This window comes from Bufo gargarizans, chromosome 2 (assembly GCF_014858855.1).
Source record: "Bufo gargarizans isolate SCDJY-AF-19 chromosome 2, ASM1485885v1, whole genome shotgun sequence".
Lineage (NCBI taxonomy): Eukaryota > Metazoa > Chordata > Amphibia > Anura > Bufonidae > Bufo > Bufo gargarizans.
In genome coordinates this window covers 31,713,383-31,740,426 of record NC_058081.1, presented here as the reverse complement: position 1 = coordinate 31,740,426, position 27,044 = coordinate 31,713,383, and the positions used below count along the sequence as shown (strand labels likewise).

Sequence of the window (27,044 nt, the reverse complement as noted above, 5' to 3'; positions counted from 1 at the left end):
AAACACACATTCACACTAAAAACACTGGCTGTAGGGCAGGTCAGCACCTCCAAGGCTGACAAAGCTTTTCCACATTTTGGCCATGCTAACCCTGCCTTCTCAGGTGCTGGCGGTGCCCCAGCTGCGTTGGCGACCTCTTCCTCCTCCTCTGCCTTCGCCTTGTGCTTCCACTATGCCCGCGCTGTCAGGTGGGAATGCTATCATCAGCGTGCGCTTGAAGTCGCGTATCTTCCAAACAGTAACAGATGTTTTCACTAAATTTAGTTCCCTGTCAGCAATGCAGAGCAGGGGTTCATTCACGGCAAAAGGGGTTCATGTCACCCAGCAATAGAACAGAGGATTTTGAGAGAACGAGGTCCATGTCACCCAGGCACAGGAGGGGTTCATTCACGGAAAAAGGGGGTTCATGTCACCCAGCAATAGAACAGACGATTTTGATAGATTTAGGCACATGTCAACCAGGCACAGCAGGGGTTCATTCACAACAAAAGGGGGTTCGTGTCACCCAGCAATAGAACAGAGGATTTTGAGAGAACGAGGCCCATGTCACCCAGGCACAGCAGGGGTTCATTCACGGAAAAAGGGGGTTCATGTCACCCAGCAATAGAACATACGATTTTGAGAGATTTAGGCCCCTGACTACCAGGCACAGCAGGGGTTCATTCACGGCAAAAGGGGGTTCATGTCAGCCAGCAATAGAACAGACGATTTTGAGAGATTTAGGCCCCTGTCACCCAGGCACAGCAGGGGTTCATTCACGGCAAAGGGGGGTTCATGTCACCCAGCAATAGAACAGAGGATTTTGAAAGATTTAGGCCCCTGTCACCCAGGCACAGTAGGGGTTCATTCATGGCAAAAGGGGGTTCATGTCACCCAGCAATAGAACAGAGGATTTGGAGAGATTTAGGCCCCTGTCACCCAGGCACAGCAGGGGTTCATTCACAGCAAAAGGGGGTTCATGTCACCCAGCAATAGAACAGACGATTTTGAGAGATTTAGGCCCCTATCACAGCAGGGGTTCATTCACGGCAAAAGGGGGTTCATGTCATCCAGCAATAGAACAGACGATTTTGAGAGATTTAGGCCCCTGTCACCCAGGCACAGCAAAGGTTTGTATACGCCAAAAATTTTAAAATGTTACCCGACAATTGAAAATACGATTTTTTTCAATTTAGGGCATTAAAATTTATCTAGAATAGTCCTTGAAAAGGCTAGAGGAATGTAAAAGGCAGTAAAATGTGCTTAAGAGCATGGCAACTGCTCTGAAAACTAATGTGGATAGGGAAATGACTTAAGATGAAATAACAAAAAATTACAAATTATTAACCAGCAACTCAGAGAATGAGGTGGATATGGAGTCGGAGGTTGAGGAGGCGGTTAATGTGGTGTTGTAGGCGGAGGCAGCAATAGAGGTGAAGGAGGCAGCCAACAATATTTTTATTTTATTTTTTTATTGGGGTAGGTAGCCCAAAAATATTGGGACAAATATAAAAAATGAAAACAAAGAATCATTGCACTTGACTTGAGTACAAGAATGTATGTTTGATGGTGGTATAAATGTCTATTCTGCACAAGGGACAGACAAGTCTTGTGGGATCCAAGCCTGGTTCATTTTAATGAACGTGTGCTTTTCCACGTTGGCTGTGGACAGGCGGCTACGTTTGTCTCTAATGACTCCTCCTGCCGTGCTAAATACAGGTTCAGAGAGTACACTGGCTGCAGGGCAGGCCAGCACCTCCAAGGCATACAGGGCAAGCTCTGGCCATGTGGACAGTTTGAAGACCCAGAAGTTGAATGGGGCAGAACCATCAGTCAGTACGTGTAGTCGTGTGCACAGGTACTCTTCCACCATATTGTTCAAATGCTGTCTCCTGCTAACACGCTCCATATCAGCAGTTGGGGCCGGTTGTTGCGGCGAGGTGACAAAGCTTTTCCACATGTCGGCCATACTAACCCTGCCTTCTGAGGTGCTGGCGCTGACACAGCTGCGTTGGCGACCTCTTCCTCCTCCCCTGCCTTCACCTTGTGCTTCCACTTGTCCTCCGGCATCAGTCGGGAACGCTCTCAGGAGCGCGTCTACCAGCGTGCGCCTGTAGTCGCGCATCTTCCGATCACGCTCCAGTGAGGGAATTAAGGACGGCACATTGTCCTTGTACCGTGGATCCAGCAGGGTGGCCACCCAGTAGTCAGAACACGTTAAAATGTGCGCAACTCTGCAGTCATTGTGCAGGCACTGCAGCATGTAGTCGCTCATGTGTGCCAGGCTTCCCAGAGGTAAGGACAAGCTGTCCTCTGTGGGAGGCGTATCGTCTGTGTCCTTGTATCCTCCCAGCCACGCACCAGTGATGGGCCCAAGCTGCGTTGGATGCCACCCCACTGTGAACATGCTTCATCCCCATCCCCATCCTCCTCCTCGTCCTCCAGTAGTGGGCCCTGGCTGGCCAAATTTGTACCTGGCCTCTGCTGTTGCAAAAATCCTCTTTCTGAGCCACTTCTAAAAGACTGGCCTGAAAGTGTTAGAGATGACCCCTCTTCCTCCTCCTCATCCTGGGCCACCTCCTCTTCCATCATCGCCCTAAGTGTTTTCTCAAGGAGAAATAGAAGTGGTATTGTAACGCTGATAACAGCATTATCGCCACTGGCCATGTTGGTGGAGTACTCAAAACAGCGTAACAGGGCACACAGGTCTCGCATAGAGGCCTAGTCATTGGTGGTGAAGTGGTGCTGTTCCGCAGTGCGACTCACCCGTGCGTGCTGCAGCTGAAACTCCACTATGGCCTGCTGCTGCTTGCACAGTCTCTCCAGCATGTGCATGGTGGAGGTCCACCTGGTAGGCACGTCGCATATGAGGCAGTGAGCGGGAAGGCCGAAGTTACGCTGTAGAGCAGACAGCCGAGCGGCGGCAGGATGAGAACGCCGGAAGCGCGCACAGATTGCCCGCACTTTACGCAGCAGCTCTGACATGTCGGGGTAGTTGTGAATGAATTTCTGCACCACCAAATTCAGCACATGCGCCAGGCAAGGGATGTGCGTAAAACCGGCTAGTCCCAGAGCTGCAACGAGATTTTGCCCATTATCACACACCACCAGGTCGGGCTTGAGGCTCACTGGCAGCAACCACTCGTCGATCTGTTGTTCTATACCCCGCCACAACTCCTGCGCAGTGTGGGGCCTGTCCCCCAAACACATCAGTTTCAGAATGGCCTGCTGACGTTTACCCCTGGCTGTGCTGAAGTTGGTGGTGAAGGTCTGTCGCTGACCGGATGAGTAGGTGGTAGAAGAGGAGGAGGAAGCTGGGTTGGAAGAGGAGACAACAGGAGGAGGCAAAGAATGATGCCCTGCGATCCTTGGCGGCGGAAGGACGTGCGCAAAACAGCTCTCCGCCTGGGGCCCAGCCGCCAATACATTTACCCAGGGTGCCGTTAGGGAGATATAGCGTCCCTGGCCGTGCTTACTGGTCCACGAATCTGTGGTTAGCTGGACCTTGCCACAGATGGCGTTGCACAGTGCACACTTGATTTTATCCGATACTTGCAAAAATCGCGCGCCTCTGTTGATTCGGCGCAGGCGCTCTGAGATGAGGAGGCTCGTCTCCTCAGCACTCCCTCAGTGCGCCTGCGCCAATGACGTCTTCTATTTCGGTGATGTCATCGGCGCAGGCGCACTGAGGGAGTGCTGAGGAGACGAGCCTCCTCATCTCAGAGCGCCTGCGCCGAATCAACAGAGGCGCGCGATTTTTGAAATGCCGACAGGGCTGGCCGGAGGAGGAGATCCCGGCTGGCCCTGTCAATCAACACGACGAGGGGGCGGATTTCTGCAGCAGCTAGCAGCAAGTAGCCGCCCTACTTGCTGTTAGAGACCGAATTTACATATTATAAAACTTCGTTTTTTGCAGAAACTGCTGGATCAAAGTAAGTAACACAATTATATTGTGATATATCGCAATATAACTAATTTCACTAGCCCAAAAAAAAATAATCACTTTAGTGGGGTGACAGAAGCCCTTTAATGCCTCGCTTCAGGCTCTGATGGCACAGCGTGCAAACCACTCGGGTCTTGTGGTCAGCACATTGTGTGAAGAAGTGCCATGCCAGGGAACTCCTTGATGCTGCCTTTGGTGTGCTCGGTCCCTGGTGGCGGTGACCAGTAGCAGGCGAACTGTTTCGGCGACGGCTGCTCTGCTTTTGCACCCTGCTCCTGCTTTTGCTACGCCGTTGGCTCGGTCTCACCACTGCCTCTTCCTCCCAACTCTGAAAGCTAGTGGCACGACCATCATTCCATGTGGGGTCTAGGACCTCTTCGTCCCCTGCATCGTCTTCAACCCAGTCTTCCTCCCTGACCTCCTTTTCGGTCTGCACACTGCAGAAAGACGACGCAGTTGGCACCTGTGTTTCGTCATCATCAGAGACGTGCTGAGGTAGTATACCAATGTCCTCATCAGGAAACATAAGTGGTTGTGCATTCTATGTCTTCCACCCCTGGGGAAGGGCTAGGTGGATGCCCTTGGGAAATCCTGCCAGCAGAGTCTTCAAACAGCATAAGAGACTGCTGCATGACTTGAGGCTCAGACAGGTTCCCCGATATGCACGGGGGTGATGTGACAGACCTATGGGCATGGGTTTCAGGCGCCACCTGTGTGCTTTCTGCAGAAGACTGGATGGGAGATAATGTGAACGTGCTGGATCTACTGTCGGCCACCCAATTGACTAGCGCCTGTACTTGCTCAGGCCTTACCATCCTTAGAACGGCATTAGGCCCGACCAAATATCGCTGTAGATTCTGGCGGCTACTGGGACCTGAGGTAGTAGGTTCAGTAAGACGTGTAGCTGTGGCAGAACGGCCACGTGCTCTCTCTGCACCAGAGGCTCCACAACACCACCACCACCATGACCGTGTCCCTTATTAGATGTTTGCCTCATAGTTAGCGTTCACAACGCAAAGTAAAAATTGGCTAAGTATGTTAAAAATAATTAACCGCCAATATAAACCCTGATGTAGTGTATTGCACTCAAATTTTTTTTAAACTATATGACAGCGGTATTTGTGGCCTAAATGTGACTGTATTCGATGTACGTTAAATCCAAAATGATCAGTATATGAACACACGGTTTATTTAAACCGCAGTTAACGAATGCCTGTATTTGTGGCCAAAATGTGACTGTATTCTATGTACGTTAAATTCAAAATGAGCAGTATATGAACACACGGTTTATTTCAACCGCAGTAAACGAATGGCCATATTTGTGGCCTAAATGTGACTGTCACCTATGCACGTGTAATCAAAGAGGACCAGTATATGAAAATAAAAAATTTTTAAAGCACAGTCAGCAAAAAAGCTGTGTTTCTGGACTAGCAGACATGCAGATAGATAGTGCTGCACCAGCATGTCTGCATAAAATGGCTGCCGATTAGGTATTCATAGTGACAAACTGAAGTAAAAACATTTTCAACAGAAGTTGGCTCCATGCAGGCTTAAAAAAAAAACTGTGCACTGCACCCACAAAACACATTGGATTGAGATCGCTGAGTTATAAGGCAGTTCTTCTTAGTATTTATCCCTGATCTGTCCCTGACAGCAGCAGCATCCTCTCCCTACACTAAGAATAGCAAAGTGACGTGCAGCGTTACGTGACTCAGCCTTATATAGAGGCTGGGTCACATGCTGCAGTTGGCCAATCACAGCCATGCCAATAGTAGGCATGGCCGTGATGGCTTCTAAGGGCACACAGTTAAACGCTTGTTGATTGACTGCTTTGCAGCCTTTTAAAAAGCAGCAATAAATCACCGAACACAGAACACGAACCCAAACTTTTACGTAATTGTTCGGGTTGGGGTTCAGGTCCGGGTGAAAAAAAAAGCTAAAGTTCGGTACGAACCCGAACTTTACAGTTCAGGTTCGCTCAACTCTATAGCCGAACACACACAATCTTAACTCAAATTTCTAAACTCATTGCGTTATCTTGAAACAAAAGCCATTGAAAAGCAATTGCTTAACGCATTTAGTTGCATTTAGTTTAGATAACATGTCTCATAAATAGAGTTGAGCGAACACCTGGATGTTCGGGTTCGAGAAGTTCGGCCGAACATCCCGGAAATGTTCGGGTTCGGGATCCGAACCCGATCCGAACTTCGTCCCGAACCCGAACCCCATTGAAGTCAATGGGGACCCGAACTTTTCGGCACTAAAAAGGCTGTAAAACAGCCCAGGAAAGAGCTAGAGGGCTGCAAAAGGCAGCAACATGTAGGTAAATCCCCTGCAAACAAATGTGGATAGGGAAATGAATTAAAATAAAAATTAAATAAATAAAAATTAACCAAAATCAATTGGAGAGAGGTTCCATAGCAGAGAATCTGGCTTCCCGTCACCCACCACTGGAACAGTCCATTCTCAGATATTTAGGCCCCGGCACCCAGGCAGAGGAGAGAGGTCCCGTAACAGAGAATCTGTCTTCATGTCAGCAGAGAATTAGTCTGCATGTCATAGCAGAGAATGAGGCTTCACGTCAGCCACCACTGCAACAGTCCATTGGCATATATTTAGGCCCAGCACACACACAGGCAGAGGAGAGAGGTCCCGTAACAGAGAATCTGGCTTCATGTCAGCAGAGAATCAGTCTGCATGTCATAGCAGAGAATGAGGCTTCACGTCAGCCACCACTGCAACAGTCCATTGGCATATATTTAGGCCCAGCACCCAGGCAGAGGAGGGAGGTCCCGTAACAGAGAATCTGTCTTCATGTCAGCAGAGAATTAGTCTGCATGTCATAGCAGAGAATGAGGCTTCACGTCAGCCACCACTGCAACAGTCCATTGGCATATATTTAGGCCTAGCACCCAGGCAGAGGAGGGAGGTCCCGTAACAGAGAATCTGTCTTCATGTCAGCAGAGAATTAGTCTGCATGTCATAGCAGAGAATGAGGCTTCACGTCAGCCACCACTGCAACAGTCCATTGGCATATATTTAGGCCCAGCACACACACAGGCAGAGGAGAGAGGTCCCGTAACAGAGAATCTGGCTTCATGTCAGCAGAGAATCAGTCTGCATGTCATAGCAGAGAATGAGGCTTCACGTCAGCCACCACTGCAACAGTCCATTGGCATATATTTAGGCCCAGCACACACACAGGCAGAGGAGAGAGGTCCCGTAACAGAGGATCTGGCTTCATGTCAGCAGAGAATCAGTCTGCATGTCATAGCAGAGAATCAGGCTTCACGTCAGCCACCACTGCAACAGTCCATTGTCATAAATTTAGGCCCAGCACCCAGGCAGAGGAGAGAGGTCCCGTAACAGACAATCTGGCTTCATGTCAGCAGAGAATTAGTCTGCATGTCATAGCAGAGAATGAGGCTTCACGTCAGCCACCACTGCAACAGTCCATTGGCATATATTTAGGCCTAGCACACAGGCAGAGGAGAGAGGTCCCGTAACAGACAATCTGGCTTCATGTCAGCAGAGAATCAGTCTGCATGTCATAGCAGAGAATGAGGCTTCACGTCACCCACCACTGCAACAGTCCATTGGCATATATTTAGGCCTAGCACACAGGCAGAGCAGAGAGGTCCCGTAACAGACAATCTGGCTTCATGACAGCAGAGAATCAGTCTGCATGTCATAGCAGAGAATGAGGCTTCACGTCACCCACCACTGCAACAGTCCATTGGCATATATTTAGGCCTAGCACACAGGCAGAGCAGAGAGGTCCCGTAACAGACGATCTGGCTTAATGTCAGCAGAGAATCAGTCTGCATGTCATAGCAGAGAATGAGGCTTCACGTCACCCACCACTGCAACAGTCCATTGGCATATATTTAGGCCTAGCACACAGGCAGAGCAGAGAGGTCCCGTAACAGACAATCTGGCTTCATGACAGCAGAGAATCAGTCTGCATGTCATAGCAGAGAATGAGGCTTCACGTCACCCACCACTGCAACAGTCCATTGGCATATATTTAGGCCTAGCACACAGGCAGAGCAGAGAGGTCCCGTAACAGACAATCTGGCTTCATGTCAGCAGAGAATCAGTCTGCATGTCATAGCAGAGAATCAGGCTTCACGTCAGCCACCACTGCAACAGTCCATTGTCATAAATTTAGGCCCAGCACCCAGGCAGAGGAGAGAGGTCCCGTAACAGACAATCTGGCTTCATGTCAGCAGAGAATTAGTCTGCATGTCATAGCAGAGAATCAGGCTTCATGTCAGCCACCACTGCAACAGTCCATTGGCATATATTTAGGCCTAGCACACAGGCAGAGGAGAGGTTCATTCAACTTTGGGTAGCCTCGCAATATAATGGTAAAATGAAAATAAAAATAGGATTGAATGAGGAAGTGCCCTGGAGTCCAATAATATATGGTTATGGGGAAGGTAGTTAATGTCTAATCTGGACAAGGGACGGACAGGTCCTGTGGGATCCATGCCTGGTTCATTTTTATGAACGTCAGCTTGTCCACATTGGCTGTAGACAGGCGGCTGCGTTTGTCTGTAATGACGCCCCCTGCCGTGCTGAATACACGTTCAGACAAAACGCTGGCTGCCGGGCAGGCCAGCACCTCCAAGGCATAAAAGGCTAGCTCTGGCCACGTGGACAATTTAGAGACCCAGAAGTTGAATGGGGCCGAACCATCAGTCAGTACGTGGATTGGTGTGCACACGTACTGTTCCACCATGTTAGTGAAATGTTGCCTCCTGCTAACACGTTGCGTATCAGGTGGTGGTGCAGTTAGCTGTGGCGTGTTGACAAAAGTTTTCCACATCTCTGCCATGCTAACCCTGCCCTCAGAGGAGCTGGCCGTGACACAGCTGCCTTGGCGACCTCTTGCTCCTCCTCTGCCTTGGCCTTGGGCTTCCACTTGTTCCCCTGTGACATTTGGGAATGCTCTCAGTAGCGCGTCTACCAACGTGCGCTTGTACTCGCGCATCTTCCTATCACGCTCCAGTGCAGGAAGTAAGGTGGGCACATTGTCTTTGTAGCGTGGATCCAGCAGGGTGGCAACCCAGTAGTCCGCACAGGTTAAAATGTGGGCAACTCTGCTGTCGTTGCGCAGGCACTGCAGCATGTAGTCGCTCATGTGTGCCAGGCTGCCCAGGGGTAAGGACAAGCTGTCCTCTGTGGGAGGCGTATCGTCATCGTCCTGCCTTTCCCCCCAGCCACGCACCAGTGATGGACCCGAGCTGCGTTGGGTGCCACCCCGCTGTGACCATGCTTCATCCTCATCCTCCTCCACCTCCTCCTCATCCTCGTCCTCCTCGTCCTCCAGTAGTGGGCCCTGGCTGGCCACATTTGTACCTGGCCTCTGCTGTTGCCAAAAACCTCCCTCTGAGTCACTTCGAAGAGACTGGCCTGAAAGTGCTAAAAATGACCCCTCTTCCTCCTCCTCCTCCTCCTCCTGGGCCACCTCCTCTTCCATCATCGCCCTAAGTGTTTTCTCAAGGAGACATAGAAGTGGTATTGTAACGCTGATAACGGTGTCATCGCCACTGGCCATGTTTGTGGAGTACTCGAAACAGCGCAACAGGGCACACAGGTCTCGCATGGAGGCCCAGTCATTGGTGGTGAAGTGGTGCTGTTCTGTAGTGCGACTGACCCGTGCGTGCTGCAGCTGAAACTCCACTATGGCCTGCTGCTGCTCGCACAGTCTGTCCAGCATGTGCAAGGTGGAGTTCCACCTGGTGGGCACGTCGCATATGAGGCGGTGAGCGGGAAGGCCGAAGTTACGCTGTAGCGCAGACAGGCGAGCAGCAGCAGGATGTGAACGCCGGAAGCGCAAACAGACGGCCCGCACTTTATGCAGCAGCTCTGACATGTCGGGGTAGTTGTGAATGAACTTCTGCACCACCAAATTCAGCACATGCGCCAAGCAAGGGATGTGCGTCAAATTGGCTAGTCCCAGAGCTGCAACGAGATTTCGCCCATTATCACACACCACCAGGCCGGGCTTGAGGCTCACCGGCAGCAACCACTCGTCGGTCTGTTGTTCAATACCCCGCCACAACTCCTGTGCGGTGTGGGGCCTGTCCCCCAAACATATGAGTTTCAGAATGGCCTGCTGACGTTTACCCCGGGCTGTGCTGAAGTTGGTGGTGAAGGTGTGTGGCTGACTGGATGAGCAGGTGGAAGAAGAGGAGGAGGAAGCCGAGAAGGAGGAGGTGGCAACAGGAGGCAAAGAATGTTGCCCTGCGATCCTTGGCGGCGGAAGGACGTGCGCCAAACAGCTCTCCGCCTGGGGCCCAGCTGCCACTACATTTACCCAGTGTGCAGTTAGGGAGATATAGCGTCCCTGGCCGTGCTTACTGGTCCACGTATCTGTGGTTAGGTGGACCTTGCTACAGATGGCGTTGCGCAGTGCACACTTGATTTTATCGGATACTTGGTTGTGCAGGGAAGGCACGGCTCTCTTGGAGAAGTAGTGCCGGCTGGGAACAACATACTGTGGGACAGCAAGCGACATGAGCTGTTTGAAGCTGTCTGTGTCCACCAGCCTAAATGACAGCATTTCATAGGCCAGTAGTTTAGAAATGCTGGCATTCAGGGCCAGGGATCGAGGGTGGCTAGGTGGGAATTTACGCTTTCTATCAAATGTTTGTGAGATGGAGAGCTGAACGCTGGCGTGTGACATGGTTGAGACGCTTGGTGACGGAGGTGGTGGTGGTGGTGTTGGTGGTACATCCCCTGTTTGCTGGGCGGCAGGTGCCAACGTTCCTCCAGAGGCGGAGGAAGAGGCCGAGGCGGCAGCAGCAGAATAGGCCGAGGCGGCAGCAGCAGAAGAGGTAGCAGGGGGAGCCTGAGTGACTTCCTTGGTTTTAAGGCGTTTACTCCACTGCAGTTCATGCTTTGCATGCAGGTGCCTGGTCATGCAGGTTATGCTCAGGTTCAGAACGTTAATGCCTCGCTTCAGGCTCTGATGGCACAGCGTGCAAACCACTCGGGTCTTGTCGTCAGCACATTGTTTGAAGAAGTGCCATGCCAGGGAACTCCTTGAAGCTGCCTTTGGGGTGCTCGGTCCCAGATGGCGGCGGTCAGTAGCAGGCGGAGTCTCTTGGCGGCGGGTGTTCTGCTTTTGCCCACTGCTCCCTCTTTTGCTACGCTGTTGGCTCGGTCTCACCACTGCCTCTTCCTCCGAACTGTGAAAGTCAGTGGCACGACCTTCATTCCATGTGGGGTCTAGGACCTCATCGTCCCCTGCATCGTCTTCCACCCAGTCTTGATCCCTGACCTCCTGTTCAGTCTGCACACTGCAGAAAGACGCAGCAGTTGGCACCTGTGTTTCGTCATCATCAGAGACATGCTGAGGTGGTATTCCCATGTCCTCATCATCAGGAAACATAAGTGGTTGTGGTCAGTGCATTCTATGTCTTTCACCGCTGGGGAAGGGCTAGGTGGATGCCCTTGGGAAACCCTGCCAGCGGAGTCTTCAAACAGCATAAGAGACTGCTGCATAACTTGAGGCTGAGACAGTTTCCCTGGTATGCATGGGGGTGATGTGACAGACTGATGGGGTTGGTTTTCAGGCGCCATCTGTGCGCTTTCTGCAGAAGACTGGGTGGGAGATAATGTGAACGTGCTGGATCCACTGTCGGCCACCCAATTGACTAATGCCTGTACCTGCTCAGGCCTTACCATCCTTAGAACGGCATTGGGCCCCACCATATATCGCTGTAAATTCTGGCGGCTACTGGGACCTGAGGTAGTTGGTTCACTAGGACGTGTGGATGTGGCAGAACGGCCACGTCCTCTCCCAGCACCAGAGGGTCCACTAACACCACCACGACCATGTTCACGTCCGCGTCCCTTACTAGATGTTTTTCTCATTGTTATGGTTCACCACAACAACAAATATATTATTTGGCCCAATGTATTGTATTCAAATTCAGCGGGATATAAATTTGAGGCCTAGTATTTAGGCGCTGGGTGACCGGTATGGATTTAGTGACAGAATTAGACTTGGAAATGCACAGAAGCGTGTGTGTGTGAAGTTATTCTGAATGACCCAATGTGCACCTTGAATATTATGTACCCTTTTAGGGATAGATTTCAAATAGCTCTGATATAGCAGAAACCACTAAATTATGAAATTGCTAAATTGGGAATTGTATTTCAACCCAGAACAAAAAATGTGCTTTGACGGACACTAAATAACTTTCCCAGCCACAACAGGACAGCGTTAACGAGAGATTTAGCAGGATATAAATTTGAGGCCTAGTATTTAGGCGCTGGGTGACAGGTATGGGTTTAGTGACAGAATTAGACTTAGAAATACACAGTAGCGGGTGTGTGTGAAGTTATTCTGAATGACCCAATGTGCACCTTGAATATTATATACCCTTTTAGGGATAGATTTCAAATAGCTCTGATATAGCAGAAACCACTAAATTATGAAATTGCTAAATTGGGAATTGTATTTCAACCCAGAACAAAAAATGTGCTTTGACGGACACTAAATAACTTTCCCAGCCACAACAGGACAGCGTTAACGAGAGATTTAGCAGGATATAAATTTGAGGCCTAGTATTTAGGCGCTGGGTGACAGGTATGGGTTTAGTGACAGAATTAGACTTAGAAATACACAGTAGCGGGTGTGTGTGAAGTTATTCTGAATGACCCAATGTGCACCTTGAATATTATATACCCTTTTAGGGATAGATTTCAAATAGCTCTGATATAGCAGAAACCACTAAATTATGAAATTGCTAAATTGGGAATTGTATTTCAACCCAGAACAAAAAATGTGCTTTGACGGACACTAAATAACTTTCCCAGCCACAACAGGACAGCGTTAACGAGAGATTTAGCAGGATATAAATTTGAGGCCTAGTATTTAGGCGCTGGGTGACAGGTATGGGTTTAGTGACAGAATTAGACTTAGAAATACACAGTAGCGGGTGTGTGTGAAGTTATTCTGAATGACCCAATGTGCACCTTGAATATTATATACCCTTTTAGGGATAGATTTCAAATAGCTCTGATATAGCAGAAACCACTAAATTATGAAATTGCTAAATTGGGAATTGTATTTCAACCCAGAACAAAAAATGTGCTTTGACGGACACTAAATAACTTTCCCAGCCACAACAGGACAGCGTTAACGAGAGATTTAGCAGGATATAAATTTGAGGCCTAGTATTTAGGCGCTGGGTGACAGGTATGGGTTTAGTGACAGAATTAGACTTAGAAATACACAGTAGCGGGTGTGTGTGAAGTTATTCTGAATGACCCAATGTGCACCTTGAATATTATATACCCTTTTAGGGATAGATTTCAAATAGCTCTGATATAGCAGAAACCACTAAATTATGAAATTGCTAAATTGGGAATTGTATTTCAACCCAGAACAAGAAATGTGCTTGAACGGACACTAAATAACTCGCCCAGCTACAGCACTAAGGACAGATTTAGCTGGATATAAATTTGAGGCCTAGTATTTAGGCGCTGGGTGACAGGTATGGTTTTAGTGACAGAATTAGACTTGGAAATGCACAGTAGCGGGTGTGTGAAGTTATTCTGAATGTCCCTATGTGCAACTTCAATATGATCTACCCTTTTAGGGATAGATTTCAAATAGCTCTGATATAGCAGAAACCACTAAATTATGAAATTGCTAAATTGGGAATTGTATTTCAACCCAGAACAAGAAATGTGCTTGAACGGACACTAAATAACTCGCCCAGCTACAGCACTAACGACAGATTTAGCTGGATATGAATTTGAGGCCTAGTATTTAGGCGCTGGGTGACAGGTATGGGTTTAGTGACAGAATTAGACTTGGAAATGCACAGTAGCGGGTGTGTGAAGTTATTCTGAATGACCCTATGTGCACCTTGAATATTATATACCCTTTTAGGGATAGATTTCAAATAGCTCTGATACAGCAGAAACCACTAAATTTTTAAATTGCTAAATTGGGAATTGTATTTCAACCCAGAACAAAAAATGTGCTTTGACGGACACTAAATAACTTTCCCAGCCACAACAGGACAGCGGTAACGAGAGATTTAGCGGGATATAAATTTGAGGCCTAGTATTTAGGCGCTGGGTGACCGGTATGGATTTAGTGACAGAATTAGACTGGGATATGGCCAAAAAATAACCACACTATTGCTGGTTAAATGCACTTGGTGATGGGCGCAGCTTGCCCCTGATGTAGTATATGGCCAAAAAATGAACAGACTATTGCTGGTTAAATGCACTTGGTGTCACAGCTTGACCAACCACACTACTGAGGGTTAAATGCACTTGGTGACGGGCGCAGCTTGCCCCTGATGTAGTATATGGCCAAAAAATGAACAGACTATTGCTGGTTAAATGCACTTGGTGACGGGCGCAGCTTGCCCCTGATTTAGTATATGGCCAAAAAATGAACAGACTATTGCTGGTTAAATGCACTTGGTGTGATAGCTTGACCAACCACACTACTGAGGGTTAAATGCACTTGGTGACGGGCGCAGCTTGCCCCTGATGTAGTATATGGCCAAAAAATAAACAGACTATTGCTGGTTAAATGCACTTGGTGTGACAGCTTCACCCTGATGTAGGCTTTAGCCAAAAAACAACCACACCATTGAGGGTTAAATGCACTTGGTCGCAGCTTGTGCTGGCGCACCACAAGACACAAAATGGCCGCCGATCACCCCAGAAAAATGTGACTGACAAACGGTCTGGGCAGCCTAAAAACAGTGAGCAATTGAGGATCAGCAGCTCAATGATCCACAGCTGCAGATCGATCAGTTAATCAAGTCCTTTGGAGGAGTTAATCTGCCTAATCTCGCCCTACTGTCGCAGCCGCAACCTCTCCCTACGCTAATCAGAGCAGAGTGACGGGCGGCGCTATGTGACTCCAGCTTAAATAGAGGCTGGGTCACATGGTGCTCTGGCCAATCACAGCCATGCCAATAGTAGGCATGGCTGTGATGGCCTCTTGGGGCAAGTAGTATGACGCTTGTTGATTGGCTGCTTTGCAGCCTTTCAAAAAGCGCCAAGAAAGCGTCACAAAAGCGCGAAGAAAGCGACGAACACCGAACCCGAACCCGGACTTTTACGAAAATGTCCGGGTTCGGGTCCGTGTCACGGACACCCCAAAATTCGGTACGAACCCGAACTATACAGTTCGAGTTCGCTCATCCCTACTCATAAAGCATGTGTGCTAAACCTGCTACATCCGTATGTGTAAAGCAACATCTTGTAGATAATCATCAAGAGTATCCTGACTGGAATATAAAATCCTGGTTTGGTAGGAGCACGAAACAGGACAGACAGGCTCTTCAGATGGTGGTGCGTTTGGCTGAGCGAATCATCGGCACTAACCTCCTTGATCTGCAGTTCATTTGTAATGGGAGGTGCTTGGCCATTGCCAGAAAGATGGTGAGGTACCTCAGACATTCAGATAATGGTCTGTTTTGTCTTATGCGGTCTGGGAAATGTTACCACATTTTGGAAGCTAATGCAAGAGAATGAGGAACAGTTTCTTCCAGCAGGCTATACGGATACTGAATCAGAGCACTATGGAAGTTTTTGATTGAATGTTCTCCCAAGGACATCCAGGAGCCACCAAAGAGTGGAGCATGTAAACCTCCGGTGCCCTGAAGGAAGTATACCTTGTACTTTTTTGGTGTTGTATGCGGGGATATACAGGGTGGGTCATTTATATGGATACACCTTAATAAAATGGGAATGGTTGGTGATATTAACTTCCTGTTTGTGTCACATTAGTATATGTGAGGGGGGAAACTTTTCAAGATGGGTGGTGACCATGGTGGCCATTTTAAAGTCGGCCATTTTGAATCCAACTTTTGTTTTTTACAATAGGAAGAGGGACATGTGACACGTCAAACTTATTGGGAATTTCACAATAAAAACAATGGTGTGCTTGGTTTTAACGTAACTTTATTATTTCATGAGTTATTTACAAGTTTCTGACCACTTAAAAAATGTGTTCAATGTGCTGCCCATTGTGTTGGATTGTCAATGCAACCCTCTTCTCCCACTCTTCACACACTGATAGCAACACCGCAGGAGTGTCAGGTGCTGCATATGCTGTGAAGATACGAGATGTGCAGCACCTGAAACTACGGATACTGGTAGCCTGTTCTAGCATTTCTCCTGCGGTGTTGCTATCAGTGTGTGAAGAGTGGGAGAAGAGGGTTGCATTGACAATCCAGTAAGTTTAATGATAATAAGAAGTAATATCTTGTACTAGAAGGTTATGTCTTATGTATGATTTCTAATTAGCTATATTTGCTATTTTAATGTCTGTATCCTCTTACATTATTGTAAGGCTGGTTTCACACTACTGGCCCATGTTTACAGCAGGCATGTGCCTTCTGGCATAGAATGGTGGGAATCAGTAGGACATAAAGGTATTTGCCTATCCAATTCTTGGTATATTTTCCAGGTTTTGGCTGGATCACTGGTGTACTCAATTATAGTTAATGGGGTAAGATGGCATTCCAGCAGCGTCCAGCATTGACGGATCTGTAAACGCATGTGTGAAACTAGCCTAAGGGAATAAATCTTTTTATAACAATTTCCTTGAAGTTTCTCAATCTTTATGATTAGAGATCTTTGGTCCCTTCATCACATGATCTACTCTAAAAATCTGATTGGATCATTTTTTAAATGTTATTAAATCTGATCTTTGACTCAAACCTGATTGGAACTCACCTTAATAAGGTCATTTATATCTGGTTTAAACCCAGTCATCATAGACATATCAATGATGGACATCGTGGCATCATGGTTCTTAAGGAATCTGCAAAAAAATAAACAGATTATAAATGTAGTCTCTTGATATGAGAACTGCATTCTATTGGTATTCTATACAACTCCAATCCAACATGCATTTTTCATATTTATTGCCTCCAGGAGAAAATATACTTAAAGATATTTTCCACAATGCAATAATATTCTCCAAAGAAGATCACTCTTCTCATTGAAAATGTTGTATTCTTCTTGTAGCATAGCAAAATAAACACTGAAATAATATTTCTTTGGGCATCCCTTTTTTATTAGAAGGGTTTCCCAACCATAGATGAAATGAAGCATTACACTCATCAAAAGCAACAGACTGACCAAGTTACGCATATACAGTACAGACCAAAAGTTTGGACACCTTCTCATTCAAAGAGTTTTCTTTATTTTCATGACTATGAAAATTGTAGATTCACACTGAAGGCATCAGAAATTTGAATTAACACATGTGGAATTATATACATAACAAAAAAGTGTGAAACAATGGAAAATATGTCATATTCTAGGTTCTTCAAAGTAGCCACCTTTTGCTTTGATTACTGCTTTGCACACTCTTGGCATTCTCTTGATGAGCTTCAAGAGGTAGTCACCTGAAATGGTCTTCCAACAGTCTTGAAGGAGTTCCCAGAGATGCTTAGCACTTGTTGGCCCTTTTGCCTTCACTCTGCGGTCCAGTTCACCCCAAACCATCTAGATTGGGTTCAGGTCCGGTGACTGTGGAGGCCAGGTCATCTGGTGCAGCACCCCATCACTCACCTTCATGGTCAAATAGCCCTTACACAGCCTGGAGGTGTGTTTGGGGTCATTGTCCTGTTGAAAAATAAATGGATGGTCCAACTAAACGCAAACCGGATGGAATAGCATGCTGCTGCAAGATGCTGTGGTAGCCATGCTGGTTTAGTATGCCTTCAATTTTGAATAAATCCCCACCAGCAAAGCACCCCCACATCATCACACCTCCTCCTCCATGCTTCACGGTGGGAACCAGGCATGTAGAGTCCATCCGTTCACCTTTTCTGCGTCGCACAAAGACACGGTGGTTGGAACCAAAGATCTCAAATTTGGACTCATCAGACCAAAGCACAGATTTCCACTGGTCTAATGTCCATTCCTTGTGTTCTTTAGCCCAAACAAGTCTCTTCTGCTTGTTGCCTGTCCTTAGCAGTGGTTTCCTAGCAGATATTCTACCATAAAGGCCTGATTCACACAGTCTCCTCTTAACAGTTGTTCTAGAGATGTGTTATGTCTTATGTCTCCTCTTAACAGTTGTTCTAGAGATGTGTCTGCTGTTAGAACTCTGTGTGGCATTGACCTGGTCTCTAATCTGAGCTGCTGTTAACCTGCGATTTCTGAGGCTGGTGACTCGGATGAACTTATCCTCCGCGGCAGAGGTGACTCTTGGTCTTCCTTTCCTGGGGAGGTCCACATGTGAGCCAGTTTCTTTGTAGCGCTTGATGGTTTTTGTGACTGCACTTGGGGACACTTTCAAAGTTTTCCCAATTTTTCGGACTGACTGACCTTCATTTCTTAGAGTAATGATGGCCACTCGTTTTTCTTTACTTAGAATTTGTATTATGGCAAGAAAAAAATCAGCTAACAGTCTATTCAGTAGGACTATCAGCTGTGTATCCACCTGACTTCTCCACAACGCAACTGATGGTCCCAACCCTATTTATAAGGCAAGAAATCCCACTTATTAAACCTGACAGGGCACACCTGTGAAGTGAAAACCATTTCAGGTGACTACATCTTGAGACTTATCAAGAGAATGCCAAGAGTGTGCAAAGCAGTAATCAAAGCAAAAGGTGGCTACTTTGAAGAACCTAGAATATTACATATTTTCAGTTGTTTCACACCTTTTTGTTATGTATATAATTCCACATGTGTTAATTCAAAGTTTTGATGCCTTCAGTGTGAATCTACAATTTTCATAGTCATGAAAATAACAAAAACTCTTTGAATGAGAAGGTGTGTCCAAACTTTTGGTCTGTACTGTACATACCAAGTCTTCAAGACTGAGACACAATTTCCTCTGGCTAATAGATTAGAGCCCTGAATGTAGAGTAAACCAGTCAATCCCTACAAAATAATGTGAAGTTTGAGACTCCCAGCATGCACCACTTACTAATAAGTGAGGGCCTTCACCTCTGGTTAGTTAAAACTAAACATTATTTTAAAGATGGTGTTTAACAGTGTAACATATGCAATGACTAAGTTCTTATGATTGAAACGTGTAAGACAGACATTTTTTCATGTTTGAAGCTTTCCAGCTATTTTCCCGTGTACCCAGAGGACTACAATTAAGAAGCCAGGTGAGCTGACTACAAGTGTGTTTTCAAACTCCATCTTAGTTGCATCCCCAATCTATATTTACCACAGTAACTATTCATTAAGGAGTCTTTTAGAACATAAAAGTGCTTATCTACAAAGGATATCGGCTATGGTTAGCATTGTTTGGTTCCAACTTTTGTAAAGAGATTTGAACAAAAGTCCTGGCCCCATAATCATCAACCAAAAGGAATAGAGACTTGCTCGGTCCCAAAGATGGAACCTTGATGATTGTGGCAGAAAAGAGGTGGAAATAAGAAATCAGGCTTTTTACCTCCTATCTCTATATACCATATAGGGGTAAATATTATATTAATGTTCACATTTACAGTATTAGCAAAGTATGGAACTCACCTGGCACAAATAGTAACAGAAACAGTAGAATAGGTTCCTTCCGGTCTCTTAACTGTGTGGGAAATTGCAAGGATACATTTCATTTCATATAATTTCACTTAAAAGAGTTGTCTGGTCCATTTTGTCTAAGGGTCATGTCAAGTAAATGGGACAAGCTGAAATACTAGACACACCCCATTGACAAGAGAAGTGCTTTTATTATATCTTCAGCGTGCAGCACAATTGCCACAGTACTGTATGTGAGTTCGGGTCTACAAACTGTTTTTCACCTCATATACACAGTATAAGCTTGACACTAGTCCCTGAAAATTTGGTGATTGTCTTTGATTTTTCAGATTTACTACGGTGTTGTTTTCCAGAATGTCAACCTACACAGACCAACCATAAATAGTTGCTCAGAAAGTGGCCATCAAACACCTCATGTGTACGTATGTCAAGCATAAAAGGGTTTTCCAACTTTTTACAAGTGATGATCTACATCTACACCGTTCCATCTACTGTGAGCCAGGTACTGCAGCCAACTGTAACCAGTCCTGTCCTCTAGAGAATGGACAGAGCTGTGTGGCTCCGGTGCCGAATTCCAGCTCTGAGCTACACTAAGGCATCTGGTTGCTGGGAAAGCAGGTGTTGGAAGATAGGCCATAACTTTCAAAATGCTAAACAACCCATTAACAAAAAATGTCACAGTCTAAAGATCCAAATGTCAAAAATCCTCCTTCTGCTGCGAGTATCCTCTTTTCTTTGTAGAATCTCTGAATGACCAAAAAGGTAAAACTAGTTAGCATCATATTCCTCTTCACTTAACCCTGACCACTACAGAAGCCAGATTTTTTTTTTCTGTCTGTATGTTCATTATGAGTATAAGATATTTGGTGTCTTTTCCTACAAGACACCAAATGTTTGTATGGATGTTTGGCTCGGAAGATTCCAGTGTTGGAGTCTGCCAGTCAAGCAGAGATGATTTCCTTCTTACTTGTTTTAATCTGTTTAGTGGTAGGAGAGATTAAATTTAGGGGAGGAGAGAATACTGGCCACAAGAAGAAGACTTGGCATTTGACCCTTCTGGCAGGCCATTCCTAGAAGTCTCAGCATGAGCTCAAAAACTATATTGCACTGATGCAGTAGAGACTTATGGTCGTCAACCCATCTTTACTCTCTAGAAGTCATATAACTAAAGATTTGGAGTCTGCTATGTCAGTGATGCAGAACTTAGGGCTAGATAATATATTGGGGTCAAGCCCATAGAATGTGAAATTAATGTTTCTGTTTGCTTTCTTATTTTTGCTACTATAGTCATGATAAAAACCATATCATTAGGCCTCATGCACACTAAATGGGTCCATGAAAAAGGGGTTCCGTTGTTCCGTGATCCGTGTCCATTTTTGTTTCCGTGTGTGTTCCTTTATTTTTGGAGGATTTCCAAACATGAAGGAAAGTAAAACAAAATCTAAGTTTAGTTTGCCATGCCAAATTATAGGAATTATAGGAAAAAAACGGACGCAGACGACAATCTTGTGTGCATCCGTGTTTTTTTTTCACGGACCCATTGACTTGAATTGGTCCGCGAACCGTTGTCTGTGAACAGGTCATATTTTTTTCATGGACTGGAAACACGTTTCACAAACGCGGATGACAAACGGTGCATTAGCCGAGTTTTCCACGGACCCATTGAAAGTCAAAATGGAACAACGGACACAACAACGGTCGTGTGCATGAGGCCTTAAGAAGATCACATCTTAAGAAGATCCACATCCATACCAGATTTACTGTTAAAGGTTTTTAGTTACATCATAAACTGCACTATGCATATTGGATATCTTATTTGACAAGATCCCCCCTCTATAAGACCATAGTTAACACCATTTTGGGTGGTAATTTCCAAGAGTTTTCACTCTACTTTTTTAGTCTACTGACTGGAACGATACAGAGGCATGCATATTAGTCACTGGTCTGTAATACTGATCTGTAGAGTCTCCCTGTGCTCTTGTGCATGGTCCTTACATAGATAGGCATGTGCCGTACTACTGGTCATATTCTTTCTATCCCTACAGGTTATACAGTAAATGGAAAATCAAAAAATAACCAGAAAAGGCAAATATCTTACAGTCAGGTTCCTCCTGAATTTTCACCGACAGATCGAAGTTTTTGCATTTTTTCTCTGTCTCAAACGCATAATAGATAGACAATACCTGGTGGATAAATGAAATTACAGTTGGTATAGTACACAAGTAATGTAAAAATATGCTAATAATTTCAATACCCATCAATATTATTAAAGATGAGCGAATCGAACTTGATGAAGTGGAATTCGATCCGAACTTCTCGAAAAATTTGTTTCGTCCCAAAGTCAAATTTCCTCGCGCTTCGTGGTAACGAATCACATTTTTTCTAAAATTGCTGCTGCACATGCCATGCAAACAGACAGCCAACCAGCAGATACCCAGCCCCTGTTATGTCTCAGCCTGCTCGGTCTCCGACATTTTACAGTGAACTTAGTGCAGGGAGAGACATTGCACACCAATAGGAGAGTGTACAGCCTGGGTAATAGGAGCTATTCTATTACACCTTGCTGCACTAATAAGGGTTACAAAGTGATCTATTACTACAGATTTTAGATTGTTTGCATTATTTAATGCATCAGTAATTCCAGTAATCCTTGCTTCTGTTATTGGGGTGATCTGATACAACCCGTTTTGGGGTGTATTTAATTGATATAAGTACATTCATTCCTCATTGATTTTGGGGTAAAATTGTGTTCTGATACAACCAGTTTTGGGGTGTATTTAGTTCATTTATAAATCAAAACATTTATCAAAACAAATAAATAGCAACTGAGCCATAAAATTAATCTATTAAATAAGCAATAAAACAATTAAACAATAAAATAATCCAAGTAACCCCAAAAGTTAAGGAGAGGAAAATAGCAACACAGTAACGGTAACACGCAAAACGCGTGTCAAGGTACGAGGGTTGGACCACTGACATTGTTCCTCATTTGGTATGGCATTTTTTTCTTGATTTATTAATGTTCTGTTCCTATTTGTTTTGAAGGATGCTCAGGCATGATTATATGTTTAGCTATATTAGGGTCACAGCCATGCAGACTTCATAATAGATTTTAGATTTGCATATATGCCTTTCATTAGAGATGGCCTTGCGGTGGGCTCGGCAATCGTTTTGCGGCGAACTTTGCACGTTCACGATTCTCCAAACATGCAAACATATGACGATGTTCACAGGCGCCATATTCTTATGCATTGCTGCAAACTTTGACCCATGACACATCCATCAGGTGGGACAGGACAGCCAATTGAGACGTTTCAGCACATGGACACACCCCCACCTTATAACAGAACCTGATCTTGCAGCCATTTTACATTCTGTGTTTTGCCAGTGTAGGGAGAGGTTGCTTTGTGGAGCAGGGCAGACTGTTAGGGACACCAAACGCTAGATAATAGGGCCACAAAAGTCCTTTTAAGTACTGGTATAGGTGTGCTATCGATAGGTGTGATATACTGAGGGGTGTGATATAATTATAATATATTTTCTAACATAGAAAGTATATTATAGTGCATTTGTATTGAGCAGCAGTTGTGTGCGGTTCTGCTGCGATACCACAGGTATATAAAGGGACAAGCACTATTGGAACAACTATTTGCAACGGGTGTGATATACCTGTTGCCCCCAAAAAAAATAAAAAAAATGATTGAGGGGTGCAATATACCTGCTTCCACCAAATACTGATTAAGGGGTTTGATATACCTACTTCCATAAAATATTGATTGGGGGTGCGATATACCTGCTTCCAAAAAATACAGAATAAGGGGTTTGATATACCTGCTTCTACAAAATACAGATTGAGGGTTGCAATATACCTGCTTCCTCCAAATATTTATTAAGGTGTTCTATATACCTGCTTCCACAAAATAATGATTAAGGGGGATTGATATACCTGCTTCCACCAAATATTGATTGAGGCCTGCGATATATCTGCTTCTGCAAAATACTGATTAAGGGGTTTGATATATCTGCTTCCACCAAATATTAATTTAGGGGTTCTATATGCCTGCTTCCACAAAATACTGATTGAGGCCTGCGATACACCTGCTTCCACAAAATACTGATTAAGAGGATTAATATACCTGCTTCTACAAAATACTGATTAAGGGGTGCGATATACCTGCTTCCAACAAATATTGATTGAGGCCTGCAATACACCTGCTTCCACAAAATACTGATTTAGGGGTTTCATATATCTGCTTCTACAAAATACTGATTAAGGGGTGCGATATACCTGCTTCCAACAAATATTGATTGAGGCCTGCAATACACCTGCTTCCACAAAATACTGATTTAGGGGTTTAATATATCTGCTTCTACAAAATACTGATTAAGGGGATTGATATTCCTGCTTCCACCACATATTGATTGAGGCGTGCGATACACCTGCTTCCACAAAATATTGATTAAGGGGATTGATAGACCTGCTTCCACTAAATATTGATTGAGGCCTGCAATACACCTGCTTCCACTAAATATTGATTAAGGGGATTGATATACCTGCTTCCACCAAATATTGATTTAGGCCCCCGATACACCAGCTTCCACATTATACTGATTAAGGGATTGATATACCCGCTTCCAGCAAATATTGATTGAGACCTGCGATACACCTGCTTCCACAAAATACTGATTAAGGGGTTTGATATACTTGCTTCCACTAGATACTAATTGAGGCCTGCGATTCACCTGCTTCCACAAAATACTGATTAAGGGGATTAATATACCTGCTTCCACCAAATATTGATTAAGTATTCTATATACCTGCTTCCACAAAATATAGATTAAGGGGTGCGATATTCCTGCTTCCACAAAATACTGATTAAGGAGTTTTTACATAACTGTTTCTGCAAAATATTCATTGAGGGGTGCGATATACCTGCACCACAAAATACTGATTAAGGGGTTTAATATACCTGCTTTTACAAAATACAGATTAAAGGGGTGCGATATACCTGCTTCCGCCAAATGTTGATTAAGGGGTTCTATATACCTACTTCGACAAAATACTGGTTGATGGGTCTGAGTACCTACTTCCACAAAATGCTGATTGAGGGGTGCGATACACCTGCTTCCACAAAATACAGATTGAGGGTTGCGATATACCTGCTTCCACCAAATATTTTTTAAGGGGTTCTATATACCTGCTTCCGCAAAATACTGATTAAAGGGGTTTGATATACGAGCTTCCACCAAATACTGATTGAGGCCTGAAATATACCTACTTCCACAAATACTGCTCTTCTCTAGCGACTTTAGCACAGGGTTATTTTTAAAATGACAGGCAGAGGAAGAGGTAGGTCGTCCCGCAGGGGTGGTAGGGGTCAGGCAGGTGCACCAGGCCAGAGCCTAAGGGGGAAGTTGGAGAAGGTGCGTGCGGCTACGTCAAAGAACACACCAGAGTTGGTTGAGTGGCTCACTTAGCCTTCCGCTTCTGATGATGTAGTATAGTCTTGTGTACACGCAGTCTTACCCTTAGGGCCTTGATGTGCTTAGCTGGCTGATTCAACAAGGGAGGAAAAAGAAGGCGGCATGACACTTTACCATGGCCTGCAAAGGCCTAGAGGATAAGGCACCTATTCCAGAGACCAACTTCCTAGCACTTATCAAATAGAGAATCAAGAAAAAGGGAGGGAAGGTAGGGAGATCTCAAGGTTCACAGGGTTCGGGCGAGATATAGAAAATGTGAAGAGAACAAAATTAATAAAACGTGAGGAAAAAGAATCTTTAAGAAAGAAGGGATATTACCAACCGTGAATTTATAGACTAAGATTTAGGAAAACCCCCAAAATTATATGAACCAAAATAAGTGTTATATAGGAAGATCAAACGCCTGTTTGAAAAGTAAGGTTTTCAGTGCACGTATGAATGAGAGAGGACTAGGAATCATTTTCAGGGCCAGAGGTAGGTGGTTTCTATGTTTCTATGTTTCAAAATCTGTACCCTTCAGCCGAAAAAGATCTACCTCCACGTCTGATCTTAATAACTTGCGGGGTGTTAAAATTCGCAGAGTTACTAGACCTCAATGTCCTCAACGGGGCATACCTGGTGAATTTACATCGCAGGTACAATGGCCCCACACCATGGAATACCCTATGCATGAAGCATCCAATCTTGAACATCACCCGTTGTTGGACGGGGAGCCAGCGCAAGGCATTAAGAGAGGGAGTGATATGCTCTCAGCGGGCAACACCCGCATTCTGAACAAGTTGAAGTCTATGCAAGTTCTTCTTAGGGAGTCCCATGTACAAGGCATTACAATAGTCCAACCGACTACTGATTGCTGCTCCGACCAAGGCTTTCCTGAGAGGGGATTCAATGTATTTTAATATCCTCCTCAGAAGTTTCAGCTAGTAGTGGCATGTACTAACCACCTAATTTATCTGAGGAGCCAGGGTTAATCTGGAGTCCAAGACCACTCCCAAGTCCCTGACCTGGATAGCTGTCTCAGGGACAGGTCCAAAGGACTATGGCCATTGGGGTGCTGAGGGTGTAATTTTCTGGTCACTGAATGTAATACATTCAGTTTTGGTGCCATTAAGCTTTAGATGATTGGCACTTATCCAGTGATCGATCTCCAAGAGACATCCGGCCATATCGACTTGATCAATTGTACCTTTGGCAAGCCTAAAGTACAGTTGTGTATCATCCGCATAAACATGAAACTGAAGATTGTGGCTCCTAATGATGTCGGCCAATGGTCTCAGATAGATGTTGAACAAGACTGGAGAGGGTGCCGAGCCTTGTGGTACTCCACAGGACAGTGGGAGATCGGCTTAGTGAAATACCCCCAGCTTCACTCGTTGTACCCTGACCTGGAGAAATTAGACCATCCATGCCAAGGCCTTTCCATCTAGTCTGGCTACCACTTTCAACCGGTTCAGTAACACTTGATGGTCAATAGTGTCAAAAGCGGATGATAGGTCCAGAAGGACTTCGACCATAGAGTCGTTCTGGTCTAATGCCATCAGTAGATCGTCCTGGACATTGACCAGAGCGGTCTCAGTACCCCTTCTGGAAGTCGTCAAGAATGTGATTGGCCTTCAGATATCCCTGTAGTTGTGCAACAACCTCCCTCTCGCCCATCTTTGCAGCAAACCCTCCTCATCCTCTGTATCTGCACCCCCCCACTCTCTTCTGTGTGCACCCCCAAAGACACTACCACCATAGACCCTCCACTCGAGTCAGAGGAATTATTTTCCCATCCATTCCCAGACCTTACCAATGTGCAGCCATTCTTGGCATCGGATGAGGATGATGACGTGTAAATGGACATCCCATAGGTGCCCACAAGAGAGGAAGAGGAGGGGAGTTCAGAGGGAGAGACACAACAGGCAAAAATCAGACTGCAAATGAACGAGCCATCCACCATGCACCGTCACATCTTGCGCTCCCAGGACACCGGCACATGGCTGCGCAGTGTGGGCTTTTTTTTAACGTGTCAGCTGCTGACAATAGTGTTGCCATCTGCAGCCTGTGCTGTCAACGCATAAGTCGCGGTAAGCCCAACAGTCACCTAGAGACGACCGTTTTCAGAAGGCACCTTGCCTCCCATCACTTA

The 27,044-nt window shown here is 45.6% G+C and overlaps 1 protein-coding gene across 1 annotated transcript in view; it reads right to left on the bottom strand.

The window, feature by feature from the left end:
• LOC122925556 (venom factor-like) overlaps positions 1-27,044 on the bottom strand; it is a 482,939-nt gene that overhangs the window by 53,683 nt on the left and 402,212 nt on the right. Inside the window, exons 41-43 of the mRNA XM_044276914.1 lie at positions 21,528-21,612; positions 19,424-19,475; positions 16,655-16,742 (exon numbers count right to left, since the gene is read on the bottom strand). Of these exons, the coding sequence (XP_044132849.1) occupies positions 16,655-16,742; positions 19,424-19,475; positions 21,528-21,612 (225 nt within the window). The remainder of the gene's footprint in view (positions 1-16,654; positions 16,743-19,423; positions 19,476-21,527; positions 21,613-27,044) is intronic.